Source organism: Temnothorax curvispinosus, unplaced genomic scaffold (genome assembly GCF_003070985.1).
Source record: "Temnothorax curvispinosus isolate PA1 unplaced genomic scaffold, ASM307098v1 QBEX01006881.1, whole genome shotgun sequence".
Lineage (NCBI taxonomy): Eukaryota > Metazoa > Arthropoda > Insecta > Hymenoptera > Formicidae > Temnothorax > Temnothorax curvispinosus.
The window spans coordinates 114,165-128,792 of NW_020216661.1; the positions used below are offsets into that span (position 1 = coordinate 114,165).

General features: G+C 40.1%; 2 protein-coding genes across 6 annotated transcripts in view; both read left to right on the forward strand.

Moving 5' to 3' along the window:
• Positions 1-800: 800 nt before the first annotated feature.
• On the forward strand, positions 801-3,980 carry LOC112456463 (synaptobrevin-1-like). Of its 2 annotated transcripts, none has more exons than XM_025019007.1 (3): positions 801-946; positions 3,124-3,443; positions 3,527-3,980. In XM_025019007.1, exons 2-3 carry the CDS (start codon positions 3,128-3,130, stop codon positions 3,577-3,579), a joined length of 369 nt encoding a protein of 122 aa, XP_024874775.1. In that variant the 5' UTR covers positions 801-946; positions 3,124-3,127; the 3' UTR covers positions 3,580-3,980. The 2 variants fall into 2 exon arrangements, with proteins under 2 accessions (XP_024874775.1, XP_024874774.1); XM_025019006.1 differs by lacking the exon at positions 801-946 and adding an exon at positions 2,077-2,691.
• A 2,122-nt stretch (positions 3,981-6,102) lies between these two features.
• LOC112456476 (chloride channel protein 2) overlaps positions 6,103-14,628 on the forward strand; it is a 32,406-nt gene continuing 23,880 nt past the window's right edge. Inside the window, exons 1-2 of one of the 4 annotated variants that reach the window (XM_025019032.1) lie at positions 6,103-7,045; positions 7,220-7,781. In XM_025019032.1, coding sequence (XP_024874800.1) covers positions 7,722-7,781 — 60 coding nt within the window. In that variant the 5' untranslated portion in view covers positions 6,103-7,045; positions 7,220-7,721. Of the gene's footprint in view, positions 7,782-14,628 lie in introns of all 4 variants that reach the window. The other 3 variants (XM_025019033.1, XM_025019034.1, XM_025019031.1) reach the window with 3 other exon arrangements.

Sequence of the window (14,628 nt, forward strand, 5' to 3'; positions counted from 1 at the left end):
CGAAAGCACGGCGCGGCGGTCAGGCCGAGCGAGTCGATCTCTCGAGGCTGCAGGGTCGATGGACGACGACACGCCAACCCTGCCGCGATTGCGCACGTGCGGCGTGCGGCCTGACTTTGGTCGATAAATGGTCTCGCGATGCCGCGATGCCGCGATGCCGCCTCGCATGGCCTCGCAACCCTCATGCGCGAACACACCCTACACGGCCGCCAGGAACGTTTCCGCGAGCATAAGGTGCCACGCGCGTTCCTCCACGACTTCGTCCTACGTGGATAAACGATTTGAAATTGTTCTGCTTAATCCTGTCATCTTGTTTTCGCTTTCTGTATACGAGGGTTACTTGAAGCACGCGCGTCTCGCCTAGAACAAACAATCAGCGTGGAATACGTATCACGATGATTCTTGCTCTTCTACATGCGGTAAAATAGATTTAAATACCTCGCAGTACGTCCATGTGTCCACGTGTTAATGATTCTAATTCGAGAGTCAATTTCGATTACAGTGCATCGTTGGATAAACCTATATAAAAATTAAGTGCTCTCTCTCCTCTTTCCCAACAACCTAACGTGCTCGAGTGCACTAGGTCATGCAGATTGACACTGGTGTACAATGGAATTTTAATCAACTCTATATACATTTTGCGCGTGAATGTTTTGTGCATTTGATAAATCTATCGCGGACAGCAGTGATATTAAAATTACGTTTGCGTTGGTCTGGAAGAACGCGATTTGATCGCACCTCGCTCTCGGGAGGATCCTCGTGTCCTCGCGGATACGCTCCTGCAACGACGCGGTGTGAATACGCGCATCGGGCATCCGCAAGATGTTTTATTTATGCCATCGTCGCGATATTCGTCGCGAGTCGCGAGTCACGTCGGTGTCACGGCGTAGTGTCGAAGATGCTTCTGCGTTATTGCTCGTACGCCCGATTATGGCAACTTCTAGCGGTAAGTGGTCGTTGCGCTTCGCGAGATGAAAGCTTTCGGTTTCTTCATCGAAAGACGTCCGCTCGCACGTCGCCGCGTCGTCATTGCGACACGTCTTTTCGAGATCGCGAGCTCGATGCTCGACCGAGTTCCATTTCAGACATTGGCCTAGTTTACACCGATCTCTTGATACGCGTATCAAATAGTATATTTGAACTGATCAGCCAATAATCAGCCTTATTTACTAGTTATTTACTATTTAATACGCGTATCAAGTGATCGGTGTAAACTAGGCCATTTATTCCAGACATTCGCTATCCTATAAAATTCCGAACTGCCCGATCTCTTAATATCGCCATTAAATATTTTAATTTATTGCCGCCATATGTTATATCCTCCTTCTCGATCTCCTCTCATTCCGATCATCATGCTTTATTTCTCATAATTTCTCATACGGTCTTTATAATATAATAAAATCATACTTATCTTTCTCTTCTTACTTTTGTCTTTTGCTATTTTATTTCTTCCATGTTATTTTACGGCGATCAAGTTTCATAGTAGGACTAGTTATTAGCGCCTTGTCTGTTACACATATTTCTTTTTTGCTCTTGCATGTGTATGTCAGTCTTGCAAAATGTCTCAAACTACGATAAAGCTATTATTATCATTAACTTTGCTTTTTGATCAAAGTGGACGCTTGAAATGTCATCATAATTGCGATCAAGCACACTTTCAATGCAGAATCCAATTGCAATTTGATTTGACGTGTTATCAGTAATGTTCAAGAAGTTTTTTTTCTGTAATATCCTTTCAATCCTTTCGTTTGTGTGCGTGCATGATGGATTTAGACCGAATGAACAAGCGTAAACATGAATAAACGACTTGCTTTGAACGGCTCGGTGCGCTGTTCATTCGTATTCGTTCCACGTGTTCGCTCGATCTGAATTCACCTTTTTACAAGGAAAAATATTTTAAAATGTATTTAAAATGTAAAATACATGCGTTATGTGTTACAGAGTAGTCTAAAAAGCACGCTTTAAAATATACATTTATAATGTATATTTTAAACATACTATATATGTTATAGTTTTTTGAAATATATGAGAATAGCGAGCGTGCATTAAATATTCATATCAATTTTTTTGGCAATAATCGATCATCTCTGTCGTACCACTGCCATGGGCACTGTAATTAATTCAATTCAATTAATTTGTGATAAGTAAAAATAAATGTGATTTAATTATTCCATTTACGCCCGTATATTCTCACGTTAATTATTATCGTATCGCAATAACATATGTACATATATGATATGTTGCTGCTGTATCTCGTTTTGAGTTTAGTGGACTATCGTTTTTACCGACAAATTAAATCTAATCGCCGCCTTTAGATGGCGCGGGCAACCATTGTTTTGACAACGTGCCATTAATTACAGCAGTGAGCAGCGGTCAGCGAGATTTTCTAGTTAATTAATAAATTCTATTATTCGCGTGAAAATCGAGAAAAGCGATCCTCGACCATGCATTTTTGCCATCTTTCTTTTGGCAAACACACGTTATAATATCCGTGACGTCATTCACGTCATGATTATCGCCATCTTCGACTTCGACTTGTGTGTCATTCACTGTTGTCGTAAACTGCTGGTGACTGGTGACTGGTGACTGGTGTGACCCGTCGTCATAAGTAACTCGCGCGAGATATCATCGCGTCTCGCAGATTTATTAAGTTAGCTTCGATTCGTTTCGCGCATTTTGATATTTTTATAGGTGAGTAAAAAACAAGACACGTGTACGATATTCCACGATATCGAGATCGAGATTATTTTGTAATATTGTCGGTCCGGATGTAGCACTGACGATTATACTTTCGTCATTTTGTCATGTTTTACAATCGTATTCCTTTTTCATTTTCATTTTTGCCCGCACCTAGACCCTGCTTATTTATTAACAAGACGAAGCGACGAACGTTCTGTAGCGGTTGACGAACACGTAGACCTCGTTTCAGAAACATATGCGTGACTTTGAGGTTATGGGCGTGTACCTGTCACTCGTCACTCTGTTGATTTCTCTTGAATCTATTTAAAGTCGCACGCATGGTGGTCGTAAATCGACAAAACGTTCGCGGAGGAGGGGTCGTGATTGTATGACAGGTTAGCTGGAAGCCGGAAGGAGTCCTTGTGTCATTTCCTTTTGTGTCAGGATTATGGAAGGTGGCGGCGCAGGAGGAGAAATGGGGGGCGGACCGCAGAACGCGCAGCAAGCGGGTGCCAGCAAGAAGCTACAGCAAACCCAGGCCACCGTGGATGAGGTCGTGGGCATAATGAAGGTTAACGTGGAGAAGGTGCTGGAGCGAGATCAGAAGCTGTCAGAGCTGGAGAATCGCGCGGACGCTTTACAGCAGGGCGCGACGCAGTTCGAACAGCACGCCGGCAAGCTGAAGCGAAAGTACTGGTGGAAGAATCTCAAAATGATGCTCATTCTCGGCATCATATGTGTCATTATCTTGATCATCATTATTGGTGAGTAGGCGACGCAGACTCGCAAACCTGATCCCCTCTGGCATTAGTTACACTTGTTTCTTTTTTGTTTATCTTTGTAATAGCTTCGGTTGTGCCAAGTTCGTCTTCGGACAACTCCAATACGTCTCCAAAATGATAGCGTTGATACCAAAGGCAAGACACGGTGTCGCACCGATCAACCATCCTCTCACTTAGGATAAGTTATATACATATATATATATATATATATAGATTTGGTCAAGTACGTACAAGGGGGACTGCAAAGAGCTAGGATGAAGCATGAATGTGGACGTACATGTTTATCTGTAATGTCGTCCGCACATAAAAAAAACTTGGGCAACAAAGAGAACATATTTTTTGAGACTTATTATTGTATCGAAGTGCACACGATTATTAGACTAACAACCAGTATTAATACGGGTGGCCTTCCATTTTTTAAAGAAGCAAAATGAACACTGGGGTATTCTTACGATGTTAATCTTGTTACAGCACGGCTTATTATAAATTTTACATAATATATAATGTTTGTACACTCTTTCCGACCGAGTCTGTTAATATCTCGCGTCTCCTCCGATCTCCCACCGTCTCCGTTCCAGTTCCATCACGTGTACGTGCACGCGTACGTATGAAAGTAGACCGAGCGAACGTGCAAATTTTTTTTTGTTAAGTACGTACACCCTGCGTAATACGCACGTGACATACGTTCCTTCATCGGCAACGCCACGTCAAATTGTATTGGAGTCGTTAGGAATATTGTATGAGTCACTCCTCACATCTCGGCGTCGTAAAAACGGGCGCTGCGCTAAAAGACGGTGATCCGCAAACCGCGTATTTTTACTGCATCCACGCGCGGATGCCCCTTCGGATTCTACATCGATTGCACGCTTAGAAAATGTCGGTCGCTCATAAATATTTATGCCCCGACGCTCTTCCGCTTCGTTCCGCGGCTCGAACCAACGTCGATTTCTTTTGATCGAAATTCGCCCGTACATGTTCGCCGATAAGCGATTTCTGCGCCGTTAAAGTCGAAAATTCAGGGTCGTCCTCCGCGGAGGGAGGTTTGTTTAATCGAATGCAGCGCCGTTACGTGCATCGTAAAGTAAAGAAAGAAGACGTACACGATGCAGGTGCCCGATAAGCGCGCGTATGTAGAACGTATTACGTATAGAACAACGAGGAATACCTTTAACGAATGGATCGCAAAGTAACACAGTTTGCATGAATATGAAGAAGCGTTCGATTATTTTTGCTATCGCGGTATAAATTATGCAAAACTCGTCATATATTCTACACGACACAATATGTGACAATATGTGACAATAACATACTCGCTGTCACGTTAAAATAAGAAAAATTAGATTATTTTTGTTTTCTGCGATATCGTACCGCTAATAAGAAGTTTCATATCTTAATATAAATAATTAATTAATTTCAAGTGTCATTAGTTCGAATAGCTCAATATTTCGTGTTATAAATTTATGTATTCCGATCGTCATAGAAATAATTCGATACAGAAATAATCTGACAATAAAAAATATTACTTCGTAACAAAGGAAGCAGTGATCGATTGTTATCAGACATTGATACGTTCTCGTTATTTATCTCTTCGATCATCCTATCACGGTTCAAGCTCGAAAGTGTCGTCTCGACACGCTCGTGCGCGATCGAAAACGTCTGGTGGAAGGTGAGATTAACATGTCTCTTTGATGGCCACGTATAGTACCGTCCTCCCGTCGATCGACACACGTTCGCGAATCGTTCGGCGAATTCGCGACGGTCAAGGTCGAGCGATCTAATTTCGCATGTAATATGTAATAACATGGTCGTAAGTCGCGTACGAGTAAAGCGATGACGGCATGTGGGAAAGGAAAAGGTCGTCGCCCACAGCCTGATTAGATACGTTGAAAATTATCGCATCACGTTTAATAATGTCAAGTCTTTCGCCGAATCAGGCATCTATGGAGAAATGTCGATCCTCTCTCGTTTTCCTGATGCTATAAAATCGGTACGAACGATGCTTTTAGTCTTATTATCGCGCAGCACGCTTGAGATTTTCGCTGACGTTATCGTCGTGTCGATCGAAGAAACGTTTGACAATATGAAGTCGTTACACTTATGATTTACTATCTTGGGATTCTCGAGAACTATAATTTTATCGGCAGCTGCGGCGACGCGACGACGCGACACGATTCGCGTGGTGCTTATCGCAGAATTAATTTTTTTTGTAACGTATCATTTCTATATAATGAGAGAAGACGTAAGAATATTGATAGGTAAAATCGAGTCGTATCAATTTTAAATCGATGCAATAAAATTTCTTTTCTCGCGCGATGATTCGACGATAGAATAAAAGTTGTGCAATCCGCGATATCCCCACGTGCTCTCCGCGTTCCCCGTAAACAGCGAAATCGCGTCTCAGCGAAATTTTACTCCGAAAGCGTGCGAGAGCGCGGCGGCGACCTGTTACACGATTTTACGTCAGCGAGTGCCACGCGAATCCGAGGAATCGATCACGAGAAGTAGTGACACCCACTGCCGTCGCCGTCGCCGATGTAGGATTTTGAATTTCTTACAATCGCGCAGAGAGAGAGAGTGACTGAAATCTCGGCCGCTTCATTCATACACCTATCAGTCATCAGTCGGCTCACGACCGTCCAGCCGGGCAGTCAGAGGCGCTCGCGAAGCGCGCGCTCGTCGCGTCCCGCCGCCGTCACGAGCGATTTCGCGCCGTAGCCGCGACGATCGACGATCCTTGACTGAAAAGTCTCGCACTTCGCGAGGTGAACCGCGTACACGGCAGGAATCGGGTGACACTGTCGTCTCCACGTACGAGCGACTCGAAACCTTCCGCCCGTTTCCTCCCTTTCGGTCGATCAAATTTCAAAGAATATTCGGAAGATATATACGAAATCGTTCAAGTAAAGCGTCTCCCCGAGTGCCGGTTTCTTGGACAGCTTACAATTAGTGCGACTCGCGGACTTACATCTGTTTGAAAGTGTCCACACACTTCGAGATCTTCGTCTATGCATGCAGAATTTGCAGGCGAGGCACTTCGGAGTAGTGAAGTACAAGGATCCTCGATCGGCTCTGCCGACGGAACGATAGCGCTCGCTAGTTGCGTTATTCGCGTGCCTCTATCGTGACGAGCATATTTGGCTCGCAAAACGTCGGCGTCAATATTTATTAGCTCGAAAGCCTCGTGCGTTGCGAAGACGATAACGTTTCGGGCCGATCGAGAGGCGCAAGTCCGATCGTGGGATTCGAACACACACCTTCTTGTCGCGTTCGCTGGCCGATCACGCTGCACAAGCCGGTGTTTACACAGTGACTGGACGATATTTTCAGTCTTTCTTTATCTTTTGCTCGCGCCGCGAAAGCTACCGACGACGTCCACGTGATCGATGTAGCGTTTATCGCGCGTTTCCTTCGAAAGCGCCCGATTCGGCTCTTCGTTGTGCGATTGCATTCAAAAATATCCGCGCGAGTAAGTGCTCATGGATTTTAGTAGCCCGCGACATAATATTCACAAGTGACAAAGTCATTTCTGCGGTCTTATCAGCGCGATAAATTTGGAGTAACTCGCCAAGTTAACGCTATCGATCGTAAGCTATCGAAGTGAAGATACATATATATATATATATATATGCGAGTTGCAGCGCGTGGTTCCTCATTTTTTATTCCGCAATATACGAATTATACGTCGAGCAATAATCGATGATTACTCTCATATATTAAAGGATAACATCTTTTAATACGCCAAAGATTTATTTTGACAGGAAAAATTTTTTTCGCGTTGACCTTTCGATTCTCGCACGTTTCGTCGTGCGTCATCGACTTATCGACAAATCACGGCGTTCACGTGAAGCTCCGCGCTAAAAATCGGAGCTTCGAAATTATCGAGGAAAGGACACTGAGCGACGTCAGCCGATGACGTTGATCATCGTGCGTTTGAGGTGAGGAGTGTTATCGATGAATTGCCGTCGTTGCGAGGGGAAAGAACGAGGAAGAAGAAGAAGAAGAAGATCCAGTGTCTTTGACGGTCGATCAATCGTGGACCAAGCTTTCTTCATCTTCTTTGAATTTCCACCCTTTAGAGGTGCGGTTTTTCGGAAAAGAACGCTAGACTTATTTGCACGTCTCCTTCCCGTATTCATCTTTCATTCTTCTCCCGATTATCCGTCTCTTCTACCTCGCAGCCTTTCCTTAGAAACGGCTTTCCGCGGTGATTAAAAAATTTATCGAATTAGTCGTTCTTGTCGCGCGAGATAAGAAGTCAAAATGGCATCTTCCAGTCGAAGAGAGAACGAGGAGTATGGACTGGGATATCAGAATACTTTGGTGAGTATCGCGTTTGAATTTCATGATTATTGCGAATTATTTCACACAAGATTATTATAAGTTAATATTAATGATAAATTAATTTGTGCGATTTTACCCGATAATCAGTCACGAAAATCACCGAGGTTTTATTTTATTATTTTTGATGAAATTCGTTGGGAAAAAAAATAGTACAGAGCTTGTGGAAAGATAGCGAAGATTTAAAGAAACGAGTTGCTTGAAAGAGAGAAAATGACTTGATAGCATATCGGAGTAGTTGATTTTAAAGTTATCAATATCGATATATAAAATTTGTGTATGTTCGGTTAATTTTATATAGATAACTTGATTATACGAAGGAGAAGATCCGATAAACATTGCATAATTTTATTACATAAAGTATAAATTACATTGTCGGCTTGTGATTCAGTAAATTGGAGGCAAATTTCTTTCTGGGAATGACGGATGTGATTTATCAAGCCTCTGCGCATTGTAACGGGTCTAAATTATGAGATATTGGTAATTTAAATTCATGCGCAGACGAGAGACAACACTTGGGAAGAATTACGAACGTACTTTCAAGAAATAATGAATTATTTATAAAAGAATATTTTGTTTTCTAAAACCTGAATCTCTTTGTTTCCTCATTGTCTTGCCTAGACACAAACAATGTTTGTTTCATAATATTTAGATAAAAATCATGCTTTACGTGATTCCCTCAATCAGCCTGTTTACGTCGCAAATAATTATGTTACAAAAATACCAACTTTTATAACACTATTATAATTTCTAAGAAATGCTACGAAGCTCAGCTTTTTATGCAAAAGCGCTTAGTATCATTAATTACATGTTAATATCACGAGAAGTCTTACGCGATCTGCGGATCGCATAAAAATATCGAAGATAAACATTTATTCTGAACGTTTCGCATATGTTCTTTCGCATATGTTGTAAAAATAAGAGAATTAAGTCTGATCTACAATGTGTTCTTTGCTTTCTGTTTTCTGCTCTTACCTCTTTGCGACTATCTTGTATTTCGCAATTCCGCCGCGTAATGCGATGTTTTTTGTTCTCTGTCGCCCAAGATAAAAATTGACGAACTTCAGAAGAGACAAGAAACATCACGTTACGCGACGGAATTGCGAAATACGAGATAGTCGCAAAGAGGTAAGAGCAGAAAACAGAAAGCAAAGAACACATTGTAGATCAGGCTTTAAACCATTATTAAAACACAGTCACGAGTACTGAATATTGTTTCTCTTCTTTTTGAGATGCATTTCTTACCTCTTTTTTTCTCGTCTTCAATTTTCTCCCTTTTAATATGCCAATACATAAGAAAAATCTTAGACACAGTTTCTCCCGGTTGTCGCGAGTGGAAGCTTGCACTTTTTAACGTGGCCATTAACATTCGTTTCGCCTATCTTTGGACGCTCGTAAATTATTATTATCAACCGCAACAAAGTTCGCGTTTTTACGACTTACGAATCATCGCCGAGAGAAATAAATATCGATAAGAAATCAATAGTCGAGACAAAGAAATTGTGACTCGACTTGTCGTCAGGGGGTGCCTTTCTGACAGATAAACTTCCGGCCGCGAATTGAATCGATTCAATCAATCTTAGCTCTCTTGGCAAAGCCTAGCCTATCCTTATTGTGTCTGAACGGACTCGAAATATGTTGTTGCAATATTTTTATTATTGGGAGAGAAGAGACGGGGAAGAGGGATTGGTAATCATCATCTTGCCAGAGACGACGCGCTGCAAGGGTTGAAAACCTATATCTTTGTCTATTTTTGGCCAAAGTACCGCTAGTAGTCGCAAATAGTCTTCTTGTATTGCGAATATCCTACTGAGCGACTCAAAACTGCTCTCGAAAACTTCTCTGTTTATCAATATGATATTTCACTTAAGTATGAGTTGCGCGATAAAGAAATATTTGTAATCATTTATATATGTATATCAAATTTGCAGCCAGAATTATAGAAAGTTTATAAGTTTATAATGTTTAAATAAAATTTTTTGATGTTTCTAGTCATATATCGAGCTCGTAATTCTAGTATACATGTTTTCATAATTTCTGGAAAATTTATAATTATATATGAGACAGCTATATCAACTATTGAACTATTCTACTTAAAATATTTCTACTTTAGAGATTAGAATATTCTTTTACGATTTATATCAATATTTTGTCTAATACCTCGACTTGTCTAATATATTGGTGGTACACTGAGCTTGCACATCAATATATCTTTTTTCTTGACATTTTTATTTCGTGTTTGAGTAAAGGCAGAATTTTTCGAGTAGCAGATCTTAAATTTATTTACAGCATGATTCGATTCTTTCGTGTTTCACTCGTAGACGCATTCGCAAAATCGGTAAAATATATTTTGGACGATCCTGTATGTCAATAGCACGTGCTTGACTTTCTCGCGTGCATCCTCGCGCTTTCTTACGATGCGATTGATCGCCGAGTCGCACGTCAGCGGCGGAAATGCACGACTCAATAGAAACGCATACGATTATTGCAATAAAAAGTCCCACTATGACGTGCGTAACGAATGCGCCAATTACAATAAATAAAAAGAGATTTATTGCTTTTCCGCGATCGAGTCATATAAATAAGTATAATAAAATATACATAATGCTTCATTTTCCTATAAACAATTATTGTTCGCAAGTTTTTCAGATTTTAACGTCCTTAGGATGAATTAATATATTATATAAATAGATTAATTTTTATTCGCATTTACATTTTTTATAATAGAAATACATTAGCAAATGCAGCAAGTAATAACTTTGCGAGAAATCGGTAATGTCTAGAAAGTTGAAATGACAGCATTTCCGATCAACTTGATACTACCGCGGATGTAGTTTCACAGCGAATGCATATCACATATCCTTTATCAGTGAATTCTCATAACTTTATCTACCCATGCTACAGAATAGCATGTTCCTGTATCATTCGCAAAATTGCGCACATTGACATTCTTTAATTCACCGATTACTCCAAAACTCGTTGATCTTTATCTTTCGTTGAATTACATTTTTGCATAAACTTTTATCGTTAAATTGAATTTTTTTGTAGTAATATATATTACTAATATAAATATAATTAATCAATATATATTATGATTAAATATGAATTATCTACAGCACGTGTTTATTTACCTTGTGTGTACACATAAAAATATCAACCCGCAGCGATAAAATTCGGACGCGATAACAAAAATATTTTTGCGACACAATCTAAATCAATTAAATATAATTAAATTGAATCTGAGACTGCGAAGTTTATCCAGCTGTGCGAAAAGGGGTCGCGGATTCTAATGCCGCTCTCTATTTCTGTTCTGCAATGTTCTCTATTTTGTAACGAGTCGCTAGAGAAAAGATCCGCGAGAGAATATCACTTGTCACAATGTCTGCCAAGTCTGCCCGGGATTTTCAGGCTTTCCGCGTGCTTTTGAACGAGACGACAATGCGTCACGGCCTCGAACGTGCGTCGCTATGCGGAGCACCCCGTGCAATCGCGTAACTTTAACCGCTGTTCGTCATCCGACGTACGTGCCGGTGTACGTCACTTGCGAAATTTTTCGCATATGTACGCTCTTCGCGAACTCGCCACCTCAGCCGTGGACGCACCTGCGGATTCTCATTCATTTCCTCATATTCCGAAATCCCTGAAACCGATATCTTGAATTACGAACTGAAAGAAACGGTTATGAAGAATGGAGAGATAACTGTGCGATGATAAAGAAATTTGCAAGATTGCAATTTTTCGAGAAGAAATTTAAGATCGTAAATAATAAAATTTTAGTCAAAGTAACACGTAAGAGATTTTGAAGTATAAAGATTATGGTACACTTAAAGCTTTAAAAAAGATTGAATTATTATGTAAATTAGGAATAAAAATATTATTAATATAATTCGTAGTGTTGCTGCTAAACTGCGAGCATGTTCTCTATATCTAATGTAAAAAAAAACAATTTATTTTATTAAGTACGCTCGTTTAGAAAACAAAGTACTCGCATAAAATTAGGTGCATGGAAATTTTATATCCCGCGTTTGAGATAATCTTTCTATTTTCTTGTTCATATTTGCTGCGTTATTTAGACTCTATCGAGGATAGAACTACTACCATAGATGTGATTAAAAGAAAAGAAAATGTCGTTTGAAATAAGCAGAGACGTGAAACAAAATCTTGCAAAAAATCTTCATAAAGTTTGCTTTTCTACGATTCTTTTTTTCTAAATATTTTTCTAAATATTCTTCTTTAGATCCACGACCGACAACGACAATTCCCATCTATCCTGTCAATCGCGTGACTCTGTCACGTTATTCTGCACGTGATCAACACTTGAGCAATTAAAGGTTGTTACTCGATTAAAATTCGGCACCTATAACTTATAACTCACGTGAATGAGCTCGATAATCATAACGTGTGTTTATGATTAAACGTTATTAGAGAAGGCAGGGTATCGGTGATTAAAGTACGCCATAAATCCGTACGTGCATCCTGTGATTCAAATCAAAACATTTATTCTCGCTCGTAATAATTTTATCCCCCAATTGACGTCGTATCGATTCGCGAAATATTTTCGACGATATTAATAATTAATAAAGTCGCAATTTGCGTCATGATTTCTTCTTTGCAAGTTTACATATAAATTATCTATTTTTTAATTTGATCCAACTAAAACCGAGGAACATATTTTTGACTGCTGTGCTTACGAGATTTTTTCCGAAGTCAATTTTCCGAATTGCTGCCGCAGAATGTTTCCCTCCAGTCGATTTATGGCTGCTGTTCGGTAACTCGAAACCGTGCTTATGAAATTAAATATTTATGATGTAATATCGCAAATGTATGGCGTGATATATGAATCACCGGCAAACCGCTTCGATTTTGACGTGAGATATGCACGTGTTATATGCGACCGGCTGCTTAAGATGTTCTCTCACGGGTAATGCGAGCTGTGACCAAAGTTCTTCGTGACGACAATATAATTGAATAAATATTGATACTTAATAATTAGGTTTAATAATATCATGCATGTTTCAATGCACAATGTATAATTACATAATACTCCATGCGCATTTATTGGAAGTCGCACTATCGATACGCTAAGTAATCTAATCCGTTCGAGATTAGATCTCCAATTAAAATCTCGGTATTACAAACCTACTCCCTCTTACTCCAATTTGCTAATATTATATAACAGCGGGCTCACTTATTGTCTGCGAGATCGCGCATTAAATATTCTTGCGTAACGTCTCATTTTCGTGAACGAGATAGGTATTCAGTGCAAACGAAAAATAATAAGTCAATCATATCGCGATGATTAGAGTTTTATGATATCACACGTGCAAGGACGTGATATCATGGATAATGTCAGTCCATTTATGAAAGCTACGAGACCTGGAATCGCCTCTTGCGACGACGATAACGGTCTCGTGAAAGGAGATTATCATTCGGAATCGCGCAGAAAGTTTTGCGACGAGAACGAGATGAGAATCGTCCGAGAGGAGATTATCCTCACGCATAGTCGTGTCGGAGAATTAACCGAAGAATCGTTTTAAGAAGATATCTCGCTCAAATATTTCGCACAGTAGAAATACAACTGTCGATTAAACCTACGATAGAGTACGCACGTTGCAGTCTGGAATACGCAATTAATACATCACGTTTCCTCAAAATACCTTTTTGGTGTATCTAAGTTTATAATAAAAAAAAAAAAAAAGATTATATTAGAACTAAGGAATAATAGTTTATTCTTTTAGTATTTCTTTAGTAAAGAATAAAATCTTAAAAAATATAGTTTCACTATTATTGAAGGCAAAAATATTTCCATGTTATAGGATCTTTAGATTTTATGTTAGAGAGATAAGTCGGATCAGTTCTGAAGCAATCGTCTCATACTGTTATCTTTTGCGAATCAAAGCTAGCAGCTCTCGTCGTTTACATAAAAAAAACTGGAACAAATTTTGCAGAAGGTTGCAGCTTGCGATCCTTTCTCTTTCTTTTTGTTCTTGAATTGCGACATATCGCGATTAAAATTCAAAAAAGTTGAAGTAGTATAATAATACGCGAGTTTTGCGAAACGGCGAAAAGCCAAGATTTCACCGAAGGTCGAAAGAATAGAAAAAGGTTCTTGCAGTCGCGAAACGATACATCCCGTCAAGCGATCGATCTAGTCATTTAGAGGAAATCACAGTCGCTCGAAGTGTAACGGTTCCCGTCGACGTCATTTAACGCAGCAATGTTTTTTGTTGGCACACGCACATTGTACGCACATTCAAGGATTTTCTTCAAGCTAGATTCTACGAGTCGGATTGCAGGCGGATTTAACTGAGAGGAGCAGAAACGAACGCGTCGAATCGATCGCGGCTTCGCGTGACGCGCGCCCCGTTCAACTTATTCTCTTCCTTACGTCTGGTGTCGCGGCGATTGCATAAAACGGCGATCCGCGTGTAATCGGACCGCGTGCGCGATCGACGTGAGTGGACCGTGTCGATCTCGCATGCATCTCGAGAAAAATACGTGTCTTTGTTTATGTAACTCGAACGTCGCGCTACTTCTTTTTGCATTTCGTTCGCGACGCTTCGATTCATGCGCGCGGTCTAATTTTTCGGAATCAGGAATACACGATTGGTCTTGCGGGACGAATATCGCATATGCGACCGCAATACAATGCTTCAACAATCGATTTGCAACGTTCAAACGTCAAAACGTGCACGTGTTTGCTTCTCGATACCATGGCACCCGTTATGTTGCTATAATTGCAACATATATCAATATGTTATATAATATGTTATATTATATGTAATTTAATATATATTCCAATAACGATACATTTTTCTAATCCTTGAAG

What these genes read in the sequence shown, in the direction of transcription:
- LOC112456463 (XM_025019007.1), top strand. Translation starts at nt 3,128, where the DNA reads ATGGAAGGTGGCGGCGCAGGAGGAGAAATGGGGGGCGGACCGCAGAAC. An exon ending in TATCTTGATCATCATTATTG is followed by an intron (nt 3,444 to 3,526) that starts GTGAGTAGGCGA and finishes TCTTTGTAATAG; the next exon opens with CTTCGGTTGTGCCAAGTTCG.